Genomic DNA, 24,109 nt, shown 5'->3' on the forward strand with positions numbered 1-24,109 from the left:
TTGGTGCATTCACTATAGCCGTCCAATTTCCTTGCTTCTTAAAGTTTGATAGAAATATCTCTTGGCTATAGGTATGTTCTTAAACCCCAAGGGTATTTTGCCTATTAGTGAATTATTGTATATGGTCTCTTGTAGTAGATACAGGGTTGTATCCAAGTAACGTGTTCTGTCAGTGCAAGGATTTCCACTTCTGCAACACATACCCCTGCACATCCCCTACATCTATTCTAGAGATTCCCTCAACCCTCTCGAGCAGACTTGGCAGAGGCAGGGACAGGGGGGAGGGGGAAAGTTCTGTTGCACAAATGGAAATCTTTGCACTGATAGTGGGACACTGCCCATCGTCCCTGGATCTGCCTGCCATTATCTCTGCCTATTGTTAATCCTGAATCTGACTACCATTAGCTGCCCTACCCTCCAACCCACCAGCCGCAGTGGACACCATCCATCATCCTTCTTAACATTGATGCCTTTCCTTAATTTTTACACTTAACAGCTAAGCATGAGTACTTTTTCATTTGGACATTCCTTGACTAAACCATGTCAGCTATTTGTTGTTTGGAGTTTGAAGCATGTCTTTGTTCTTAATGAACAGCCTATTTTAGTTTGCTAGCTTTTCCAGGAAATAATACCTCGTTCTACCTTTCCTTGACTCCCCAGACATTTTGTTCCGTGGTTTGATAGCCATGTAACCTTTTCTTTATGTTCCAGTACCATTTTGATCCTAAAATTGCTCTGAAGAATGTGCCAATGGAAGTATTTCATCTTATGCCAGAGCTTCTCCCCATTCCTATAATCATACTGTTTCTGTTGAGTATGGCTTTTTATTTCTGTAACAGTGATTACTGAGGCCTAGTCATAGAGCTTCTGAGTAAGCCTTCTCTTCACTCAGGAAGAATAGCAAAAAGAATCCATTTTCCTCTCCTGTAGAATTTGTGGAATGCACTATTTTAAAAGGCCATACTCTACTTTAGATGACTTACTATATCCAACATGCTCGTTGCCATTTCAATAAGAATATAACTTCGATGCAGGGCTGTGGAGTCGGTACACCAAACCTTAAACTCCGACTCCGACTCCTCTATTTTTCTGCTGTCTGACTCCGACTCCTCTATTTTTCTACTGTCCTACTCCAACTCCGACTCCACCCAAAATTGCTTCCTGTCAATCAAAATTTATTTGGAAGTCAGAGTCGGTACATTTCTACCAACTCTGACTCCTCCCAAAATTGCTTCCAACTCCACCCAAAATTGCTCCCGACTCCACGACTCCAACTCCACAGCCCTACTTCTATGTAAACAAATATGAGAACGTATCTGTTATGTTAGTTTACCTATGGAAACACTTCTCTGCTATGCAAACAACCTTTTGGGGGTTGGTCCAGGGAGTGGGGTGATATCACATAACCCTCTGGAACTTCGTCTATGCTAGTCTGGGAATATTTTATTTTTCTTGTTCTTTACTTTATTTGGGAAATACTACACACATATATATATATATACACACATATGCATATATATATATATATATGTATACACATACACATATCTACATATATATGGTTTTGAAAGCAACAAACAGAACTTCACTCAAGCTTGCTCTGGATCCCTATAAGGATTCCGTTAATCACCTAAAATATATATATAAACGTAATTGTGATTAACCAAACAGAGGTTTTTAATATATTAACAAAACGTTTCAGCTTCCGCCTTCATCAGCTGCCAACATACAAATGCTGTTACCAAGGTGGCAGTTATAGAGCTTTGAGGATGGAATGCTCAGAGGGGCTTCATTTGCAGAAGCTAAGTAGTGGTGGTACTGTCCTCCAGGTTGAGGCCATGTGGTGCCAATGTGTCCAGAGAGTAAATCCAAAAGTTCTCCCTTTTGGTCAGTGCTGCTGGATCTGCTGGCATCTCTGTCGCTGTAATGGAAAAGTCCAACACTGACGACATCTTTATGGTCTGGACAAATGGTAAAGAGAGTTTGGAACAATTTAAAAATTACATCAACTCTATCCATCCCTCTATTAAGTTTACATTTAATAGTACAAATGACAATCCGCACATCCCTTTTCTGGATGTCCTTCTTACAATTGAAAACAACAAAATAGCCACTGATCTCTACAGCAAACCCACTGATGCCCACACCTATTTAAACGGGAAATCCTGCCATCCTAGGCATATAAAGAAGAACATTGTACAATGTACTCTGCAGTTGTTTAAGGGGGGGGAAATGTGATGTTCCTATATATTAGTGTATATATGGTAAGTGCTGGTTGTTTAGAGTATACATGGTAAGTAGTGAAAGAGGAGGGGGAGTGAATGGGCAATAGAATGCTTGATGATTGGCTGAATGTTTAAAATGGCTGACAGTATAAATGAAAGGATGACAGGTAAATCTGGATGAATGTGAGGTGGTGAATTGTGGAATCTGGGGGGAGAAGAGAAAGAGTGGATTGCTTGGTGGGGTTTAGAGAGTTGTTTACCAGGAGGGAGGTGGAGTTCGGATTAGTATTGAGTAAAACCATATGCTTACGTGCCTTAAGAAGAAATCTTGTTAATCTTGTTAGCTTTGTTACCTGTAATAAATACTTAATTTGGTTTACCAAAGGCCTGATCCTTGGCTGGGGTTTCACAGACCAGAAGGGAGGGTAAGGTAATGACCAAGGCTGAAGGGGAACTGTAACAAATGGTGGCAGCGGTGAAGAGAATAACAATACCAGTATTCAGAGTCTCTGGGAATACTAGTATTGGGACGTTACTGGTGGTTGCCTAGCAGGGGGATCTGTTGAGATCTGTGCTAGAGCGGGGAGAGAAATCATAAGAGAGAGCGGTCCGGACTGGTGGAGTCCCTGGTGGTGCCTAGAGACAGGCAGTAACCACAAGCAGGTAGGAACCTGACAGGGAGAGCCAGGGAAGGACGCCTCACAAGAGAACATTGCGACAATGGACTGGATGAGAGTTAACAAACTGAAGCTCAATCCAGACAAGACTGAGATGCTGTTGGTGGACGGGTTCTCTGATCGGATGGTGGATATATACCCTGTCCTGGGCGGGGTTACACTCCCCCTAAAGGACCGGGTTCGTAGTCTGGGAGTCTCTTTAGACTCTTCCCTCTCACTTGAGGCTCAAGTAGCCTCGGTGGTTAGGAATACGTTTTACCAAGTTCGGTTGGTAGCCCAGCTACGTCCCTATTTGAGTAAAGAGGACCTTACATCAGTGGTACATGCTCTGGTAATCTCACGTTTGGATTACTGTAATGCGCTTTACGTAGGGCTACCTTTGAAGACAGTTCGGAAGCTACAACTAGTGCAAAATGCGGCGGCCAGATTGCTGACAAGGACCAAGCAGTCCGAGCATATAACACCTGTTCTGGCCAGCTTGCACTGGTTGCCAATATGTTTCCGGGCTAGATTCAAAGTGTTGGTATTAACCTATAAAGCCTTATACGGTGCGGGACCACAATACCTTGCGGAACGCCTCTTCCGATATGAACTGGCCCGTGAACTACGTTCTGCTACGAAGGCCCTCCTCCGGGTTCCAACTCACAGGGAGGCCCGGAGGGTGATGACAAGATCTAGGGCCTTCTCAGTGGTGGCCCCCGAACTATGGAACAGTCTCCCCGAGGAAGTACGCCTGGCACCGACTCTGCTCTCCTTCCGGCGCCAGGTCAAAACCTTCCTATTCTCTGAAGCATTTTAAGTTACACTGATTTACTTTTAAAAATGTTTATTGTATTGGATTGTTGATTGTATTTTAGTATTATTTTGTTATTCATTGTATTTTTATGCTATTTTATGTTCACCGCCCAGAGAGCTATTGCTAGTCGGGCGGTATATAAATTTAATAAATAATAATAATAATAATAATAATAATAATAATAATAATTGTGTATAGCTTAGCTCTGAGAATCATGCCACCACTACTTAGCTTCTGCAAATGAAGCCCCTCTGAGCATTCCATCCTCAAAGCTCTATAACTGCCACCTTGGTAACAGCATTTATATGTTGGCAGCTGATGAAGGCAGAAGCTGAAACGTTTTGTTAATATAATAAAAACCTCTGTTTGGTTAATCACAATTAAGTTTATATATATATTTTAGGTGATTAACGGAATCCTTATAGGGATCCAAAGCAAGCTTGAGTGAAGTTCTGTTTGTTGCTTTCAAAACTGTCTTATTTATATATATATATATATATATATATATATACATACACACACACACACACACACACACACAACATATTTTATAGTAATGAAGGAGTATGTAGAACATAATTGTTCTGTCATTAGTGTGGTATTATCATACCTCTCCAGTTGTTTGGTACCAAGGGATATATATAGCTTCCCTGAGAAATACACATTATAATATTGGTGAAAATTGTATAGCTAGCAATACAAAAAAATCAGAACACTATTCCTATATGTAATATAATCTTATGTAGGATTTCAAGTATAGATTGCAACTCGCTAAGAGGACCTTCATGACCCCGGAAGTGTTAAACAACTGTCACCCAGTGGCAAATACCCCCTTTTGGAGCAAGAGGGTGGTGGCGGCAGTCCAGTTTAAGGCATGCTTGGAGGAGACTGAACACCTGAATCCATTTTAGTTTGCTTCAGGCCTGGTTTGGCTTCAGGCTTGATCACATCACTGAACCTGCTTTTCTCACCTTGGTTTATAACATTTGTCAGAAGATGAGAGGAGTGTAATCCTGCTTATTCTCGACCTCTTAGTGGCTGTTGATACCATTGACCATGGTGTCCTTCCAGAGTGGCTCAGGGAGGTGGGAGTTGGGGGCATTGTACTTCAGTGGTTCTGCGTCTACCTCCAGGGCCATTTCCAGGAAAGTAGTTAGGAGGGGCGTGTTCAGTGCCATAGGAGCTTTCCTGTGGAGTCAAGAGTTTCTTCTTGTCCCCAAGCTATTTAACATATACATGAAGCCACTGGGAGTTGTCATCAGGAATCTTGGAGTGAAGTGTCACCAACATGTGGGTGATGATACCCAACTCTATTTCTCTGTTTCCTTTGAATCAGAAAAGGCAGCTGAGGTGCTAGACAAGTGCTTGGAGGCAATGATGGGCTGGATGTTGGCCAAAAAACTGAAGCTGTATCTTCAAAAGGCAGAGGTGTTATATGTGTTCCAAATTCTTGAATCCAGGAGGTGGAAACACTGCCTCTTCTGGATGGGGTTGCATCCTCTGGAAGGAACAGGTTTGTAGCTTGGGGTACTCCTGTATCCAACACTGTCACTTGAGACTCAAGTGGCCCTGGTAGATAGGAGTGCCTATTTACAGCTCCAGCTCATTTGCTAGCTATGGCCCGTTTTGGACAGAGATGACTTGGTGGTGGTGCTCTTTGCTCTGGTGTCTTCCAGATTGGATTATTGCAATGTGCTGTCCACAGGGCTGCTCTTGAAGATGACTCAGAAACTCAACTGGTCCAAAATGCAGCAGCCATATTACAGGCAGGGATTCCCTTTAGAACTCATAAAGCCTCTTGTTTTAGAGCAGCTTTATTGGATCCCAGTTCATTTCTGGGCCCAATTCAAGGTGCTCATGTTAGTGCTTAAAGACCTAAAATATCTGAGAGACTGCCTCCTTCCCTACAGACCCTCTCGGGTGTTGAGATCAGCAGAGGGGGACCCTCTTGGTAGTTCCATCACCCTCAGAAGTTCATAGGAGGAGAGTGGCCCAGAGAGGATATTCTCTGTGGCAGCTCTAAGGTTGTGGAATCACACACACACACACACACACACACACTTGTGACACTGTCATTATATAGTTTCCACTGTATACTGAAGATACATCTCCTTACCCTGGCCTTTGACATCTGAGACCCACCCTATTCCTGTGACTGTAATTTTTTTACAGTTGTTTTTAATATTGAATTTTAAGTTGGTGTAATCCACCCTGGGACTTGATGGTGAAGGGCAGTTAATAAATTATTGAAGTAGTAGTAATAATAAAATGTTTTGAAGCTGTCTTTGAAATTCATTCTATTACTGGCATGCCTGCAGCCCTGTGTTTTCTCCTGAAGGCCTGCCTTAAGAATTTGGGGTGGAGGCAACATTAACATTCTTTAAAAAAAAAAAAAAGTATGTTTTGTGACTAGAAAAAACTGAACTAATTCCATTGGCTAAGCCTTATAAGCAATTACTGCTTCCCCTTTGAGGAGTTGCAGTAGCAGCAGAAATGCAAGGAATTGCTCAACAAGGCCAATTGACGTTGCCTAGGTGAGACATCTGCACTTTCTGAGCCAAGTGGTAGCCTTATCAGTAGGACTCCTTTGATGGTCCTCCACAATTCCCTACACACCCCAACAGACTCTGAACAGCTTGACATTAGATGCCTTATTTACAAATTACAATTCCTTTCATGCCATGAGGAGTTTTTCTCCTCCGTGTGCTGACCACTTCCTAAAGTAAACTCCTGAAGACCATTATCACAGAACAGAGCAAATGTTGATGGTATGTTATACAAAGGAAAAATAAATACTCATTCAGCAATGAGACTCTCTTCTGTTTTCTCTTTCTTTTCCCCATCTTTCTCTGTGCTAGCACATGCTGTACCTCACGAAGGGTGCTTGGCTTTGTTTCTTCTGAAGTGGTAAACAGTTGGGGCTTCTGAGGCACCACTGCAGCTTATCAGTTTACTGTTGCAAACTTTGGCAGAGAGGGAAAAATGGATTTTGTTGTTTTGAGCTACGAGGTTCTGAGCTACGTGGTTAACTGCCCCAAAGAGAGCACGATTCATAGTTCTACTCTTTGTCCACTTCTGTATTCTTTTTTTACAGCAGATGTGAGGCCACTTTATACATAGAGTGCAGTCATCCTACCAGAGTTTTATGCCTCATTCATTTCAGTGGGGGAGAGTTAAGCAGGCTTAACTCTCATTAAAATGAGTGAGGCTTCAGCATGCTTCACTCTGGCTGGATCATACCCATTACATTTGAGTGTACGCCTTAAATTGTAACATGTAAGTAAGGCACGTGTGTGTTTTAGTGTGCAAGGAAGCAGGGCTCATGTTTGCATGTAAGGAACCTGCCAAAATGTGTTTGTACTCCTGTGTATATGTTCACATATCAAGGGAGACGCTGCCTTGTACTAGGTTAGATTATTTATCTATATTTATCCCTGTACTGCTTGCTCTTACTGGGAGCAGTTCTTCAGGATCACCAACAGAGCTGTTATCAGATTCTTCTGAAATTGGAGATGCCAAGGATAGAGTTTGGGACCTTCAACATGCAAAGCATGCACTCTGACACTAAGCTGTTGTCCTTCTTCAGTTCCCCAATTTGTGAACCAATTCACAAAACAATCCTTAATAGAGAATTTCATTATAGTGTAGAAAAATGCGTTGAAATATAAGAATCATTGTGCTTTTGGACGGTGAATCCAGGATCATCCGCAAGTTCCCTTAATTGCAATCCCAGTAAGTCCCTTTACTACAGTCACCACCCTTTCCTTACACCTTTCCACTCTGCATTAACAGCTGGGAGGAGGGAAAACAAGCTAGTACTCCTTAGGGGACTATACTTGACCCCCAGTTGCTGAGTTTTGTGTTTGACTTATTGCTTGGAACATCTCTATAGAGCAGGAATGGGGAACCTGTGGCCCTCCAGGTGTTGTTCAACTCCAGCTGTCATCAGCTTCAGCCAGCATGGTCAATGGTCGGGGAGGATAATGGGAGTTGTAGTCCAGCATCATCTAGAGAGCCGCAGATCCCCTCTCCTAACCTAGACCACTGCTTCCCATGGATTTCAAATCTGGCCTGTAAACTTACTCAGCCTTTCGGGATCCACTTAATTCTACCTTTCAAGCCCTACTTTCCCCTTCTACAACAGAAAATGCAGGAATACTATATCTATAGCTATATCCTCCCCTCATGCCCCCTAAATATGTTCTAGGGATTCCCCCAACCCTCCAGATTTGGGGAGGAGAGGGGAGGAAGTCCCATTGCGTTAGCGGTAATCCTTGCACTGACAGGATAGGTTAGTTGAGTACCACTCAGTGGGTAATATTGTTAGCATGTATTTATTTATTTATTTTATTTTATTTAATTTATATACCGCCCTAAGCCCGAAGGCTCTCTGGGCGGTGTACATAAAAGGTACTTCACCCAGAAGTCTCAGGGCAGGTTACAATACCCTTAAAATGCAGTATTCAAAGTTAGTCCTACTCAGAGTAGACTTATTGAAGTTAATGGACATAACTAACCTAGGTTAATTAAGTTCAGTGGGTCTGCTCTGAGTAGGAGTAGAATTTAACCATGATCCATAGCGAAGGAGGAAGCAAGCAAGCTTGTCTTCATGGAACTGCACAACAGTACTGGTTAGATGTTGCCGCAGTGAAAGAAAAGAAAACCCTTGTTGTGACCCACCCAGGAATATATCAACCTGTGGATCACGATTCACAGTTTACAAATCAGAGAAGTAGAGTACAGGGGTGACATGTGGAATAGAATACTTTTATTGTTCAAATGTCTATGTACACTTACTGTAAGAGACAAGGTAATGCCTTTTGCAAAGTTAGCCCTATAGCAGAGTTTTATTTCCTCTGAAATATTTGGGTGATTATGGGGTATAAAGACATGTGGCTAGTGGAAACAAATCTCTTGGCAGCTAAATGTTGTGCGGTATAGTGCTGTTTATAGAGTGTTACTGTTTGATGTCATGCTTCAGTAAAGAAGATGTGTATTTTATCACAAAAATAGTATTCTTCATCTTAAAAAAGAGCAAAAAATAACCCTACAGTGAGTATTAAATTTCATGTCTAGGAGAGAAATGATCCTCTAGAGTTAGTCCATTGGGTTAGACGCTGATATTGTCAGCATTATAGAGGAAGTAAAGCTCTAAAATGGATGCTGTCTGTCTTCCCTTATTTCCTCCTATGTTGTGGTTAATTGTTGTACCCGAAGGAAAGTACACCATCAAAACGAAGAGGGTATCCATGGATATAAACTACAATAGATTTACAATGATGTTTGTCTTGTCATAATCTCCTTACTTTTCACACATATCTGCTCTTTTTATTAGCTTGTGCGAATATGCGTATGTTAAAATATCCAGATTGCTGTGATGCTTCGCAGCTGAGATTTTTTTCCTACAATGATAGAAGGGGGGTGGATAACCTTTCTACTGAGCTAAAGCCGAAGCAGTAAATGAGGCTTTGGGGTGCAGAGAAATGTCAAAATGCCTGTCACCATGAGGGATGGTATGTATGTGTCGAGGGAGAGCTTGTATTTTGCAAGGCTCAATGGGGGTTAGAGAATCTATGATTCTGCCATCCCTTTCATTGAGAGCGGAAGGGCCATCTAGCCCTGTTAGAGCCCTTGTTTCGCATGCAAAAGGCCACAGGCCATCTTCAGGTAGGGCTGGGGAAGACCACTGCTGAAGCCCTCAAGAACTGCTGCCAGTCACTGTCAACACCAGATGAACCAGTGGACTGATTCAGTGTAGGGCAGCTTCCTATCGGTTAGTCTGGGATGGCGGAGAATTTTTGCCACCATTGCAACTGTGTCTCCACAGTCCCAGTAATCCCAGCCATTGAGAACCAAGCCTGTTCCTATCTGCATAATCCCATCACTTAACTTGCATAGCCCTATCCTGGCTTCTGTTGTTGGTCACATAAAATGTCACAGAACTTGGGAGGCTGGTTTGGTGGAGGTGTTTTTTTAAAAACACACAGTGTCACTGGTTTCACCATCCAATTTCTTTCTTAATCCTAATTTCTTTTCTTTTTTTCATTCTTGATGACGTTATTTATAGTATTAGTAGCTCTAGTGTGGTATTGCATGTAGAACACTTTACTTAAACTTATAGACCTTCCTAGTCTTGCCTAGGTCCAATTTTATACATGATGAAATTAGCAGAAACACTGTGGTGTACTCCATACTTTTAGGCAACTGTAACTCTCTGCATTGGAAGTGTAAAGAAAGAGGTAATTAGGGCAATGTAATGGTCACATTCAGGCATCACACTAAGCTGAGGATGACAAGAGCCTGGATTTGAGTCCTCTGGATGACTGCAGGAAGGAGATTGGAAGTTTTTGCTTCAGATTTCAATTAGCCATATTTTAGCATTACATTTAAAACCTAAAGTGTGGTCAATCTTCACTATGGCTAGTTGAAAAAGCCAACTTCATAAACCATGGTTTGAAGTTAGTTTGTTTCAATTTAAGATTAACCAGTTCGTCAAATTTGGAAGCTTAGTGTTGTCCAAACCTTTCTCAGCAATGCTGAGAGGAGCAGGTGAGGGGCACATGAGCCCCCTGGAAGATATGCTTGTTCCTGACAAGATAAACCAGGGATTACCGTGGCATCTGAAACTGGCTAATGTAACAAACCAAAGTCATACTTCAGCATGCAAACTGTCATGCACAACCTTTCTTTGAAATGTTATTTGACAGTTGACAGTTTTAAAAGCTGTTGATAGGGAAAGCAGTAGTCTTTTCATAGGTCTTTAAAAACAATAATACAGATTTGTGAAATACAACATAAAATAGCTTGGAGGCTGTAAGAAAAGGAGTGTATAATCTTAACAGAAATGGGCACATAATGCCAGCTGGATGGCTGTTAAAGGGCATTGCTTTACTTTTATTTTCTCCATTTAAAAGTCTAGGGATTCTATCAAGTTGAATGATCTGAAATCAGAAGTGTCGCCACGGATCTCGGCTGAAGATTTGATTGACCTGTGTGACCTGTCAGGACCTAGTCATTTCAAGACTCCAACAAAGAAAACGAAATCCAGCAAGCCAAAGCTGCTTATAGTTGACATCCGTAACAGTGAGGAGTATCCTTCTAAATAGAAAAGTCATAGATCAGTCTTCACTAACTTCTCTGTCAATTTTAACCAAAAGCACCACATTGTTTGAGGGGCGGGGGAGTTTTAAGTAGTTTGATTTAGAGCCAGTTCTCATTGGGTGGTTAACCAGTGGCTTGTACCACTTCAGACCACTAATGACTGAATGCTTCCCCAACCAAAATGTTTTTTGGAAAACAAATCATCACAAAACTATTAGAGAGAAGGTTTTTAACCTGGCCTTCTTCCTGACATATAGTTTTTTACTATTTTACGTGGAGGAGCATTTGATCATGTGAGTCTCCTACCTGCAGTCTGAAGTTGTAGAGCCCAGATACAGGCTGACCATCTCAATGAGAACTACGCCATAGAAGCACAGCAGAGAGAAGCGTGATGGACTCCAAGAAGAGCATATCTGAATTACTTCTGCATCTCACAACCTGTGGGACGCTCTGAGATGTGAAAGAACGTATGCTGTTGAAACTGGGCCCTTTTTGAATTTGAGGTTAACATGTGGGAGACAACAAAACCCTATCTTGCTGAGGAGGTCAAGGACTGAGGTCTGCAAGGAGATAGCATGGACAACCAACAGTTCATAAACTGCTTTTATGTTTTAAACTACAGCAAAGTGAGGGGATGTGGGAGCTGGTATGAGCTGCAGAAATTCCAACAGAGAAGAATGGAGGAAAGGAAGGGGTTTACTCTCTGTGTACATGATGCAAGAGAAAGACAGAGGAAATGAATTTGGAAATATATGTAGAAGTGAGGAACTAAAGGTGCTTATTAGATGGTATCATTGGCTGTGTCTGTCATAAGGATGGCCCAGAAATGCAGTTTCACTAACTTCTACAGCTTCTCTGGAGCCAACAGGTCTTGAGAGCCATAATGACACATCTGATGAGCTAAGCTGTCTCTTTTTTAGAAAAAATGAAAATAGCTGTCTCTTTAGGGTGTCAGGAGTACTTAATAACATTCCCAAGCATTTGATGTCCGTTTTCAGTTACCAGTTATTAGCAGTCATAAATTTGATTTGATATTCTTAATAACCCGTGTGTGTGTGTGTGTGTGTGTGTGTGTCAATTCCATGAGGTCCTTTGAGAAAGAGTAGGATAATGTTTTACAAACAACAAACCAGTCATACAATTCTTCCTCCACCAGCCCCATCCAGACAATTTTGTATTACAATCTTAAATGTTTTGGTCTCTGACACAGAGCATGGCATTGCTATTTTCCACTTTCCCTGATTAATAACACCAACAGGTTTTTAGTGTTTTGTCCCTTGTTCATCACTCTGGGCTCCTTCTGGGAGGAAGGGTGGAATAGAAATTGTTGTTGCACATACACACATATACACCCTGCCTTTCAGCCAAAGGCCCTCAAGGCGCCTTACAAAAAACACAAATATAAAACTACATCAATAAAAATACAATTTACAAAATACAATTTACAGAAGTTAAATAACTGCTCTTAAGCTAACAATGTAAAATGCACGACACATGAGGGAAAGGACAGGTATGTGTATATGTACAATATGCTGTCAGCATGTTGAAGACATCTGACCCAGAAGCTACGGATGATCTCTGTCAGTGGCTTCATATACAGTAGAGCCCCACTCATACGGTGGATTACGTTCCAGACCCCCACTGAAAAGTGGGACATACTGCGCGATCAGCTGTACAGTACAGCTGATTGCATGCTACAGCTGATTGCTGTCGGCTGGAGCGGGGCGGCTGGAGCTCCCCACACTAAAGCTGATTGCCCTGCTGGCTCCGTATTAGCGGAACGCCGAAAAGCAGGACCCTACTGTAGATATTAGATAGCATTGATGATAACACTTGAAACCTTATGGAACCCAGGGAACTGACATGGCCTCTCCTGTGATCACCTTTTGAGTCCTATCAGACTGTTAAGCCCCAGTTCCCCCAGGTAGACCAGGGAGAGGTATCGGAAGAGGAAGAGGCTTTTGAGGGAGGGGAGATGCCACAACCCACAAGTGCTTCGGAGGAGTCAGAGATTATGAGTGAAGACCTTTCCTGTTTAAGGTGGTCCCCCCTGATTGAGGTGCTGAGTCAACTTACTGCACATGCTGCAGAGCATGCCTAGGTAGCTCAGATAGAGTCAGTAGTGAGTTAGCATAGACAGGTCTATGAAGCGCACTGCTTTTGATATAACCGTTACTTTAATAAAGCAAGAATTCCAGCCTCACCGCCATCTCATGTCTCACGCTCTGGGCAGGACACAGACAGAAAGAAGCTATCCTTGATTATATCTTTAATGTTATGCTTCCTGTCTAGGCTGATAGAACCAGGAGACTATTCTACATAATGACTTCATATAAGCAAAGCAGAACTGTTAGAGCTTGATAATGTGCCAAAACCTAACCCTCAACATGTTATGCTGTCTAGCTAAAACAAAGGTGATCAAAGAAGCATGAAAGTATAATTATTTCTTCTGTATGTTTATTAATTTCAAACGCCAGTTGAGGTTTCCAGTCAATCACAGGCTTCAGTGTCAAAAGCTCTTCATTGTTTAGTCTTCTGAGGGTTTTCCCCCTGAAATAGTTCAATATTTAAACTAGATTCATTTATAGCAAAGGCCTTTAATTTGGTCTTCCTTTTTCCCTAGCATGTTAAGATAATACAGCAGAAACCTGAGCAGGTTTGCTGGTAAAAACTCTTCATCCTAATTCAAAGCAGCTTTCAGTTTGAGGTAAAGAGGGTTTGTAAAGTTAGTCCATCAAATCCTGTGATAAAGTGTTTATTAATAAAATTGGGAAGCGCCGTTTTTCAAAAGAGGCTTGGAAGAGGCATTACAGCTTTAGATTCTTCAGAATAGGGTGAGCTGAAGATCCAAAGCTGTAGATAACTGCACTGCAAGTTAAACGACATATTACTTCAGCATAAAAGGCACTCCTACACCTTCCTGCACTCTCTGCTCCATGGCAAACATAGTTTGTTTTGATGTTCAAATTAGACAAACTTGTTACACCTATTTGGAGTATTTATACTCTACTCTTCAGCCAAAAAAAGGCTCCCAGAATGGCTTACATACAATCAGTTAAGACAAGAGTCCCTGTCCACAGGTTTACAATCTTAAAAATCATGGCAAACAAGATAAAAGGAACTGGATGGGAAAAGGAAAAAAGCAAACTTGGGCATCAAATCTTAGATGATAGTTCTTATATTGAGTAGCTGTCATAGAAACAATACAGAGGAAGGTGGTGCCTGATGGATCTGGTATTTTGGTGCAGTCACTTGAATCCACCACTGAGGCAGCCTCATGGAATGGCTGCTGCCAAGTGAAGGAGAGGAGGCCTGATGGAGTTGGTCTTTCAGCAGAGCTGATGGATTGAGCCCTACTTTCCCACTGAGGCAGACCATAGTTTACCTCCAAACCATAATTGGAAAATGCTATTTGAATATATGAGCATAGAACACTTTCCTGATGTCCAAACTGTGCCATCTGATTTTAGCCAATGTTTGTGTGAAATTGTGTGACCAGCCTGGTGTTGTGCTGATTGTTGCTTCCCTCTGTATACCCACACGAATTCCTGGTTGTTGTTTTCCATATCTTTGTCCATACCCCTCAAGAAAAAGATAAGGCAAATGATAATTTACTGTATTTTCCTTAACCCAGTTTAATGGGAAACACACAGTGCACATGATCTAGCAACAGGTGTTCCATTTATGTTATTTTATTTAGTAGAACTTTCCATCTATAGCTGCACTTGGAAGCTAAGGAGTTACTGAAATGCAACCTGGTGGGTCTTATAAGCATCAGCTCTAGTGACTTTTCTTTTTCTAAATACGATTTTATAAGGGGAAACTTCCTTGTAAAAAGATAATGTTGTCTGGACCTTGCTGATTTTAAAAAAAGGGGGGGGTTAACATCTAAGTGATATTTGTGTTTGTAAGGCAGCAGTTTTGTGTACGATTCATTTCCGTAAGTAAGTTACAAAAACACTGGCAGTGTTCCATTCCTTTCATGAAGATCTCCGCAAAATTCTTTATGGTCCTTTCAGCTCCTTTGCATAAATTTCTAGCTTTTATAAGTCGTAATCGACTTGAAGGCACATAACAACAATAATCATCTCAGCAATGGAGTGGTTAAGATGGCAATTTAAGATTAGAAAGGATACAAAAGACTTTTAAAAGTATGCATAGTGATATGCCAATGCAATTACTTTAACCTGAAGTAACTGTATTTGTCCTTGTTAAGGTTAAAGCCATTTTTTCTGTTGTCATAAAGGGCTTGCCTTCTTTTACAATTATCATGCCATACTGAAGCATTTATGTTGAAGCTATAGATTTATGAGTCTCTAAGTTTTGGAGTGCAAGAAATAATTATTCCTTCTAGTTAGAAATTAATGGACTATGTTAACAAGCGGAATAGGTCAGTTTGTTCTTGATCTGTCAGAAACTTCGTATTTTCTACAGTATAAATGTAACAATCATCTAATATAAATTTAACATACTATTTTTAAAGGAATCTTAGATTAACTCTAAGCCTTTCCAAGGCAATCATGCTAGATCCTGGACCGTGTTGGAGTTGTCCAGCAACTTCAATGAAGAGTAACTTACCTTGGCACTGGTGCTCTTGAAGACACTACTTCCATGCACTAGATGAAAAAAATAACTAATCTAGCACCACAAATGGTTGGAAATGTGTTTTGTGTAGAATGCATTTCATTTGCATGAATGCAGATGTCTTGTTGCAATTAAAATGAATGAAAGGGCACCCAAGAGCGTTAAAGGTCCTAACGTGGGAGTAAGCAGCCTACATCAGAAGGCACAACCCAGCCACCAGAGAGGCTTTACATCTGGCCTCCAGTGTAGACCCAGATCCCAAGGATCTCTTTCTCTTATGGGGTTGGTTTCTATTGTGGGCAATCACATATTCTAAATACACAGACAATGTTTGTTTCCTCCCCACCAGCTAACATCTTTTGTTCTTGCAAATACAACATACATGTGTGTTTTTTCTTTATTCAGTCTCTTTATTCCATACAAGAGGACTATAGCTTTGTGGTAGCACCTTTGCTTGGCAGGTACAAGATCTTAGGGTCAATCTCTGTCTCTCTGAAACCCTGAAGTGCCATTACAAATTTGTAATAGACAATACTGAACTAGATGGACTAATGACCTGACTCAGTATAGGGCAGCTTCCTAAGCTCCTGTGACTTCCCTGGGGCTTTTTACTCCCTTGTGAACCATCAACATTTGCAGAGCGCTGTCCTTACGTGCTTCAGCCACTCATTCAGAGGTGCAGCAAAAGGGCCCTGCTTCCTCCTGAATATGAACAGAAACTCTATCAGAATTCTTCCTTGCCAAAAGTGTGTCTGAATAAGGGGAGGGCTCCACCAAATCTCTGTTGGGTATTAAAGAGACATGAGTGAGTGAGAAAGAAGGAGAGCTAGTGCTGCTAGCCCTTGTGTCCTGGATGAGTAAAAACGTTACTCTTAAAAATGTTGTTGCCAGCAACAACAAAGGGAGGGGGGTCTCTGAGTTCAAGGACTTCTCTAATTGCAGTCTGTTTATGTATCTAGATGAGTACGATACTTCGTGCGGCCTTAGTATTGGAACCTTATACTGAAGGGTGGGTGGGTAGTAAATTGAACAAATGATAATTTTTTAAGTTGCTTTTTAAAAATGTGTTTTTAAATGTGTATATTTGTTTTTAATGTTTTTAATTGTTGTAAACCGTCCAGAGAGCTTCGGCTATGGGGCGGTATATAAATGCAATAAATAAATAAATAATATTCAGAACTTATTTTCCCCATTTCCTCATTGATTTCCTTAACGGATTTTCGTCTTGCACAGTTTTAATCGAGGGCATATATCAGGCAGCATCAATATCCCATTTGGATCAGCATTCACTGCTGAAGGAGAGCTCATCCAGTGTCCTGCTACCGCCACACTTCAGAGCTTTAAAGGGAGAGTTGTCGTGGTTGTAGGTCACGTGGCAAAGAATGCAGCTTTGGTAAGTTTTTATGGTGGCATTCGTTCTAAGGAATTCTCAGACTCAATTCCTTCAAAAAGAATATGCAGCTCATAGAATATACCACGCCTTCTTCATGTGTTCTGGGCAGTCCCGTCTCAGTAGAACCTTCTAGAACCGTTGTGGGCAACCTTTTTCTTTCTTTTGAGGACTACATTCTCTTGACGGTAGTCTGTTGGGCAGTCATGCCAGCACTGGGCAGGACTGAAGCCTGTAGTGGGTGAGGCCAGAAGCAAAAGTGGACAGGCTATTCTCTGTCACCCCATTATCTTGCTCTTTCTGCCATCCTCTCCTCCTCCCCCCTTCCCATCTAGCAGGCTGCTGGGGGAAGGCCTGGTCACTGTCAGCTCTGCACAGAGACAGCAGTGCCAGTGGGGGCTGGAAATTCCTGGGTAGTTATCAGGGCGGGAAAGTCCTTAGCTGGCAGTCTGGTCGTAAATCTGCCAGGCTAACCATGAAGCATGATAAGGGCAAGGCCCGTCCTAAGCTTATGTGCCAAGCCAGAAGTCCAGAAGCAAGGTCAGTAGAGGTCCGGGTTCAATTGTCAAGGGGTCAGTCTAAGATAAGATTCAGGGAAACTAGAAACACACGAAGCCATGCCTGACGTAGTCAGCAACAAGCTGAAGCCAAGGTTTGACTTTTAAGGAGCAGGTTTGTCAGCAGGTGTGAGCCCTTAGCGTTTTGGCCTTAAGTGGACAGGCCTGCCCCTCTTCTGCCTGACCTTCTGCTGTCTACGTTCTGCAGGTGAGGGGGGAGTATCCTGTTCACTGTCTGCATCTGGCTGAGGGGCTTCAGCTGTGTCTGGGGTACTCTGCAGCTGAGGGGGAGAAGGAGCTGGGTTCTCAGGAGTTTCCTCCGTTTCTCCTTCTGGGTCTGCTGCTTCTGGGTCTGCTGCTGTTACTCCCGAGTCATCCTCGTCTGATGAGTCCTCTGACGGGGCCATGACACTCACTCTGAACTGATCAATTGCAGAGGGCTTTTGAATTTAATCTGGGGTGGCTTGAAATTAGGCCAAAGGCCACAGGTTGCCCACCCTTTAATTACAAAGCTCTGAAAAGCTACTTTTGGTAGCTCTCTCATCCTGCTATTCCCAGCTCTGGGTGACAGGAGGGTTCCAACAAAAGAATTGCACAGTTTGCTAGTTAAAGAACACAAAGAAATGTTGACTTTTCCCTCCTTCCCCCATGCCTCAGATACCTTTTTACCTGTCCCCAGCTAGTCCTTTTACTCTTGAGAAACTGCTCTAAGGTGAGAGAAGGAGGTGGCTATATAATTGTCACATGGGCCAGACAGTGAATACTATGCACAGCCCATTTAACTTTAAACATAAAGGTTGGTTTTTCCTTGAGCACAATGAGAAGAAGATGATGGCATGTCCAAAACGCACTGTGTGCATTTCAGTAGCAGGATAGGCACATCTGGACAGAAATCATTAGGATTGCTTAAAGTAGGATTAGGCAACCTCTGACCCTCCAAATGTTGTTGGACTCCAACTCCCATCAGCCCCAGTCAGCATGGCCACAGCATGGGATGATGGGAGTTGTCCAGCATCTGGCGAGTCCCAGGTTCCCTGTTCCTGTCATGAAGTTTACAAAACCAATTGGCTTCTATTAGGGTCTACTTATAAAGCACTATGAAACCAATAGCAGAGATTCCCCAATGAATATTGGTGGTCAGTATCTCATCCCCAAGTGCTCAATGTTAAGAGAATTTGTAGCTGAATGTGTGAACTGCTTTCACTGAAAAGTATTGTTTTGAGGTGATGATATATAAAACAAGCTTGGTGGTGTTTCTCCTGTAATAGTTGTTGCACATATATAGGTTAGTGATCCAGTCACTGAGTATTGAACTTTATATGTGCATATTTGCCCTGCGGACTGTTTTGAGAAGACTGAGTCTGGTCATACAACCTTTTAGATTTCTGAGATTTGATTGATTGATTTGATTTGATTTAAATCCCACATTTTATTTATTTACTTATTTATTATTTGATTTATATCCCGGCGTTCCTCCCAGCAGGAGCCAAGGGCGGCAAACAAAAGCGCTAAAAACACTTTAAAACATCATAAAAACAGACCTTAAAATACATTAAAACAAAACAACTTTAAAAACATTTTTAAAAAGCTTTAAAGACATCTTTAAAAAAGGGTTTAATTTAAATATATATATATATATATATATATATATATATATATATATATATATTAAAAAGCAATTTTTCCTCCAAAGGAGCCCAGAGTGTCATTATGCATCTTACATACTAACAAATAGAACAGTATAGGTGAGGTGTCATTAGTAGTAATAAAATGGAAAGGTTTGTATTCTTATTTATTTTTCTTATTAATTTATTGGTGTATACAGCAGCATACGTCTTTGCTATGGTTGTTTTTGTACTTCTGTTGTGCTTTTTAGTGCCACCTTTTGGCTGCTGTTCAATGTTTTTATTGTCTTAATTGTATAGTATTGGGTTTATGAGCTATTGTAAAGTGCACTGAAAATTCTTGATTGGATTATAGTATCGCAGTGTTTCAAATCTATAAATAAGCCTATGTCATTGGCCCAGCAGCAATAACTCACAATATCATGTCAAAGACTGAGGCTTGTTTGGGGTGTTATGGTAAGGGTTTAATTTATTCCTTGGGGTGTTTCAACACTGACATATACAGTACTGTTAGTTTTTACATTTGCACACATTTGCATGAAAGTTCAGCAGGTCTGAACTGTTTTTCATGAACACATAAAACACCTGTTTATTGGCAAATAGCTGGCTTGCGTTTGTGAGCAGGTCTCTCCACCTTTTTCTTGTGATGCAGACTCTCTAGTAGCAGCTCTTCCACTGGGGCAGTGGCATTCACCTGCTTTCCAGCATCACTAAAGTAGTTCAGATTGTGTGAGTGTGGCATCTCAACCTGGCCAACAAAGACAGAGGGAAGAAGCATGGCTCAGTGGTAGAGTAGATGTTCCCATGTTCGATCCCTGGCATCTCCAGGTTGAGCTGGGGAAAGACTCCCTGTCTGAAACCCAGGAGAGCCACTGCCAGTCAGGGTAGGCAATACTGGGCTTGATGGACCAGTAGTCTGACTTGGTAAAAGGCAGCTTCCTGTGGTTCCTCAAACAAACAACTTGCCCAAGATCAGAGAACCCAGGACATCTCTGCTTTTTTGAGATCACAGTCTGGTGTGTTAAACAGTACCATTTCTGGACCTGACCACACTACTGAATGCATCCTCATTTAGTTGCATCTACAGGCATACCCCGCTTTAACATACGCAATGGGACCGAAGCGTGTATGTAAAGTGAAAATGTACTGAAAGTGAAGCAATTATCTATGCATGTACTGCACTGCAATCGCCACTAGATGGCAGCGGTGTCATGCCATTAAGTGTCCGTTATTGCGAAGTGCGTACATTAAAGTGGGGTATGGTGGAGTCTGGAGCATGTACTTTATAGCGAGGCTACTTTAAGTGAAGCGACTTTAAGTGGGGTATGCCTGTACTAACTAAGCTGATTTTGAGGGCTTGTCATCTTTCTAGCAATAAGTCTAAATATGTATGGCAGTTCTCCGTGATCTGAAACGATGGGATTGTCCTCTTCCAACACAGAAGTAATCCTCTTAATGTGAAAGAGAAGCTCGGAATTAACACTATTAATTTGTTGACAGTAATAATTCGTCATTCTTTTCTCTGTTACTCTGGGAACAGTATTTTCTTATTTTTATTTATTTATTTTATTTATTTATTTTATTTATTAAATTTATATACCGCCCGACTAGCGATAGCTCTCTGGGCGGTGAACATAAAATAGTATAAAAATACAATGAATAACAAAATAATATTAAAATACAATCAACAATACAATAAACATTTTTAAAATTAAATCAATGTAACTTAAAATGCTTCAGAGAATAGGAAGGTTTTGACCTGGCGCCGGAAGGAAAGCAGAGTCGGCGCCAGGCGTACTTCCTCAGGGAGACTGTTCCATAGTTCGGGGGCCACCACTGAGAAGGCCCTAGATCTTGTCATCACCCTCCGGGCCTCCCTGTGAGTTGGAACCCGGAGGAGGGCCTTCGTAGCAGAACGTAGTGCACGGGCCGGTTCATATCGGAAGAGGCGTTCCGCAAGGTATCGTGGTCCCGCACCGTATAAGGCTTTATAGGTTAATACCAACACTTTGAATCTAGCCCGGAAACATATTGGCAACCAGTGCAAGCTGGCCAGAACAGGTGTTATATGCTCGGACCGCTTGGTCCTTGTCAGCAATCTGGCCGCCGCATTTTGCACTAGTTGTAGCTTCCGAACTGTCTTCAAAGGTAGCCCTACGTAAAGCGCATTACAGTAATCCAAACGTGAGGTTACCAGAGCATGTACCACTGATGTAAGGTCCTCTTTACTCAAATAGGGACGTAGCTGGGCTACCAACCGAAGTTGGTAAAACGCATTCCTAACCACCGAGGCTACTTGAGCCTCAAGTGAGAGGGAAGAGTCTAAAAAGACTCCCAGACTACGAACCCGGTCCTTTAGGGGGAGTGTAACCCCGTCCAGGACAGGGTATATATCCACCATCCGATCAGAGAACCCGTCCACCAACAGCATCTCAGTCTTGTCTGGATTGAGCTTCAGTTTGTTAACTCTCATCCGGTCCATTGTCGAGGCCAGGCAACGGTTCAGCAAATCGACAGCCTCACCTGAAGAAGATGAAAAGGAGAAGTAGAGCTGCGTGTCATCAGCATACTGATGACAACGCACTCCAAAACTCCTGATGACCTCTCCCAACGGCTTCATGTAGATATTAAAAAGTAGGGGGGACAAAACTGACCCCTGCGGGACCCCATATTGGAGAGCCCACGGTGTCGAGCAATGTTCCCCAAGCACTACCTTCTGGAGACGACCCGCCAAGTAGGAGCGGAACCACTGCCAAGCAGTACCTCCAACTCCCAACTCCGCGAGCCTCTCCAGAAGGATACCATGGTCGATGGTATCAAAAGCCGCTGAGAGATCAAGGAGAATCAACAGAGTTACACTCCCTCTGTCTCTTTCCCGACATAGGTCATCGTACAGGGCGACCAAGGCTGTCTCAGTGCCGAAACCGGGCCTAAAACCCGATTGAAATGGATCTAGATAATCAGTTTCATCCAATAGCGCCTGGAGCTGGCCAGCAACCACCCGTTCCAAGACCTTGCCCAGGAATGGAACATTCGCCACTGGCCTGTAGCTGTTAAAATTGTCTGGGTCCAAGGAAGGCTTTTTCAGGAGTGGTCTCACCACTGCCTCTTTCAGACAGCCCGGGACCACTCCCTCTCGTAAAGAGGCATTTATCACTTCCTTGGCCCAGCTACCTGTTCCATTCCTGCTAGTTTTTATCAGCCAGGAGGGGCAAGGATCCAGTACCGAAGTGGTTGCACGTACCTGTCCAAGCACCTTGTCCACGTCCTCGAGTTGAACCAACTGAAGCTCATCCAACAAAACAGGACAAGACTGTGCTCCGGACACCTCACTAGGATCTACTGCTATAACTTGAGAGTCTAGGTCCCGGCGGATACATGAGATCTTATTCTGGAAGTGATCGGCAAACTGATTACAGCGGGCCTCCGATGATTCCACCGTGTCCGGAGGGTTTGGATGGAGAAGCCCCCGGACAACTCGAAAGAGCTCCGCTGGGCGGCAAAGAGATGATTTAATAGTGGCAGCAAAATGATGTTTTTTAGCTGCCTTCACTGCTCCTACATAGAGCTTAGTCGAAGCACTAACCAGCGCATAATTGTATCCGTCGGGAGTTCGTCTCCATTTCCGCTCAAGCCTCCTCCTATCTTGCTTCATCGCTCTCAGCTCCGGAGTATACCATGGAGCTGTATGAGCTCTACACAGGAGAGGGCGTGCAGGAGCGATCGTGTTTACAGCCCGGGTCATCTCCGTATTCCACAGAGCGACCAGGGCTTCAGCAGGAGCGCCAGTCCTATCAGCCGGAAAATCCCCCAGAGCCCTTTGAAAACCTTCAGGATCCATTAGTCTCCGGGGGCGGACCATTTTAATAAGTCCCCCACCCTTGCAGAGGGAAGAGGTTACTGAAAGTCTAAACTTCAGCAAGCAGTGGTCTGTCCATGACAAAGGGAGTGTTGTAAAACTCCCCACATCCAGATCACTTTCCCCATGCTCAGTAGCAAAAACAAGGTCTAGAGTGTGCCCCGATACATGTGTTGGACCACTAACATATTGAGACAGCCCCATGGCTGTCATGGAAGCCATGAAGTCCTGAGCCGCGCCAGACAAAGTGGTCTCGGCATGAATGTTGAAATCCCCCAGTACTATTAGTCTGGGGGACCTCAACAATATATCCGAGACCACTTCCGCCAGCTCAGTTAGGGAAGCCATTGGGCAGCAAGGTGGGCGGTACACCAAAAGGATTCCCAGCCTGTCCCTCTGGCCCAACACAAGGTGCAAACACTCCAGGCCAGTAACTGAATGAACATGGTGCTTGGTGAGTGAGATGGAACTCTTATAGACGACAGCAACCCCACCTCCCCGACCCTCAGATCTACCATGATGCTGGACCAGGTACCCCGGTGGGCAGAGCTGAGAGAGACCAACTCCTCCCTGCTCACCCACCCAGGTCTCGGTTATACATGCCAGATCGGCTGCCTCATCCACAATCAAATCGTGGACGAGGGAGGTTTTATTATATACCGATCTGGCATTTAATAACAGCAACTGGAGATCTGAGAGTTGGCTGATAGGACTACCAACGACCTTGCGGGTGTGGGAAGGACCGGAACAAGGCACAGCCACAACATGTCTGGACCGCGTTCCCCTTACCTGGCACGTCCTTCTCACAGCGCCATACCTTCCTTTGCCCGTCACTACGGCAATTGGGGCCCCCTCAAGTCTCCCCGCCTGATGGATAAAACTCTCTCTGAAGCACATAATACAACTAAAATATACAACAATTAAACGTATAAAAACAGCTATATATACAGCCATATATACAGCATATAAACAAACATACATTCATATAATCAGGCACCCATTCATCTCAAATTGCATCAACACACCAACAAAAAGTAAAGAAAAAGAAAAAGAAAGGAGCAGCACAGCAGCAAGAGCAGCAGCCTCTCCTTCCCTTGGGGCGATGCTTTCTTTCTCCTGCAGGGCCTGGGTCTCCCAGGCCACCTCAGCCAGCCGGCTTATGTATCCCTCCAAAGAGGGACAGGTGGTAAGAATCAGTCCTGGCTGGCTGGGTACCTGGGGCCTGGTCCTGCCAGGCAGAAGTCCCTCTGGGAAGGGTGGTGGAGGTGGTGGTCCCGCAGCAGCAGCAGCACAGC

At 43.1% G+C, this 24,109-nt stretch overlaps 1 protein-coding gene across 5 annotated transcripts in view; it reads left to right on the forward strand.

Moving 5' to 3' along the window:
• Window positions 1-24,109, forward strand: part of TBCK (TBC1 domain containing kinase) — a 135,732-nt gene that overhangs the window by 98,175 nt on the left and 13,448 nt on the right. For 4 of the 5 annotated variants that reach the window (XM_061585464.1, XM_061585463.1, XM_061585468.1 and 1 more), the window contains 2 exons: window positions 10,613-10,788; window positions 16,617-16,776. The exons of the other annotated variant lie outside the window; for it this stretch is intronic. In XM_061585464.1, the coding sequence (XP_061441448.1) occupies window positions 10,613-10,788; window positions 16,617-16,776 (336 nt within the window). The remainder of the gene's footprint in view (window positions 1-10,612; window positions 10,789-16,616; window positions 16,777-24,109) is intronic. 5 annotated transcript variants of the gene reach the window in all.

The sequence above is a fragment of the Rhineura floridana genome, chromosome 9 (assembly GCF_030035675.1).
Source record: "Rhineura floridana isolate rRhiFlo1 chromosome 9, rRhiFlo1.hap2, whole genome shotgun sequence".
Taxonomy (NCBI): Eukaryota; Metazoa; Chordata; class Lepidosauria; order Squamata; family Rhineuridae; genus Rhineura; species Rhineura floridana.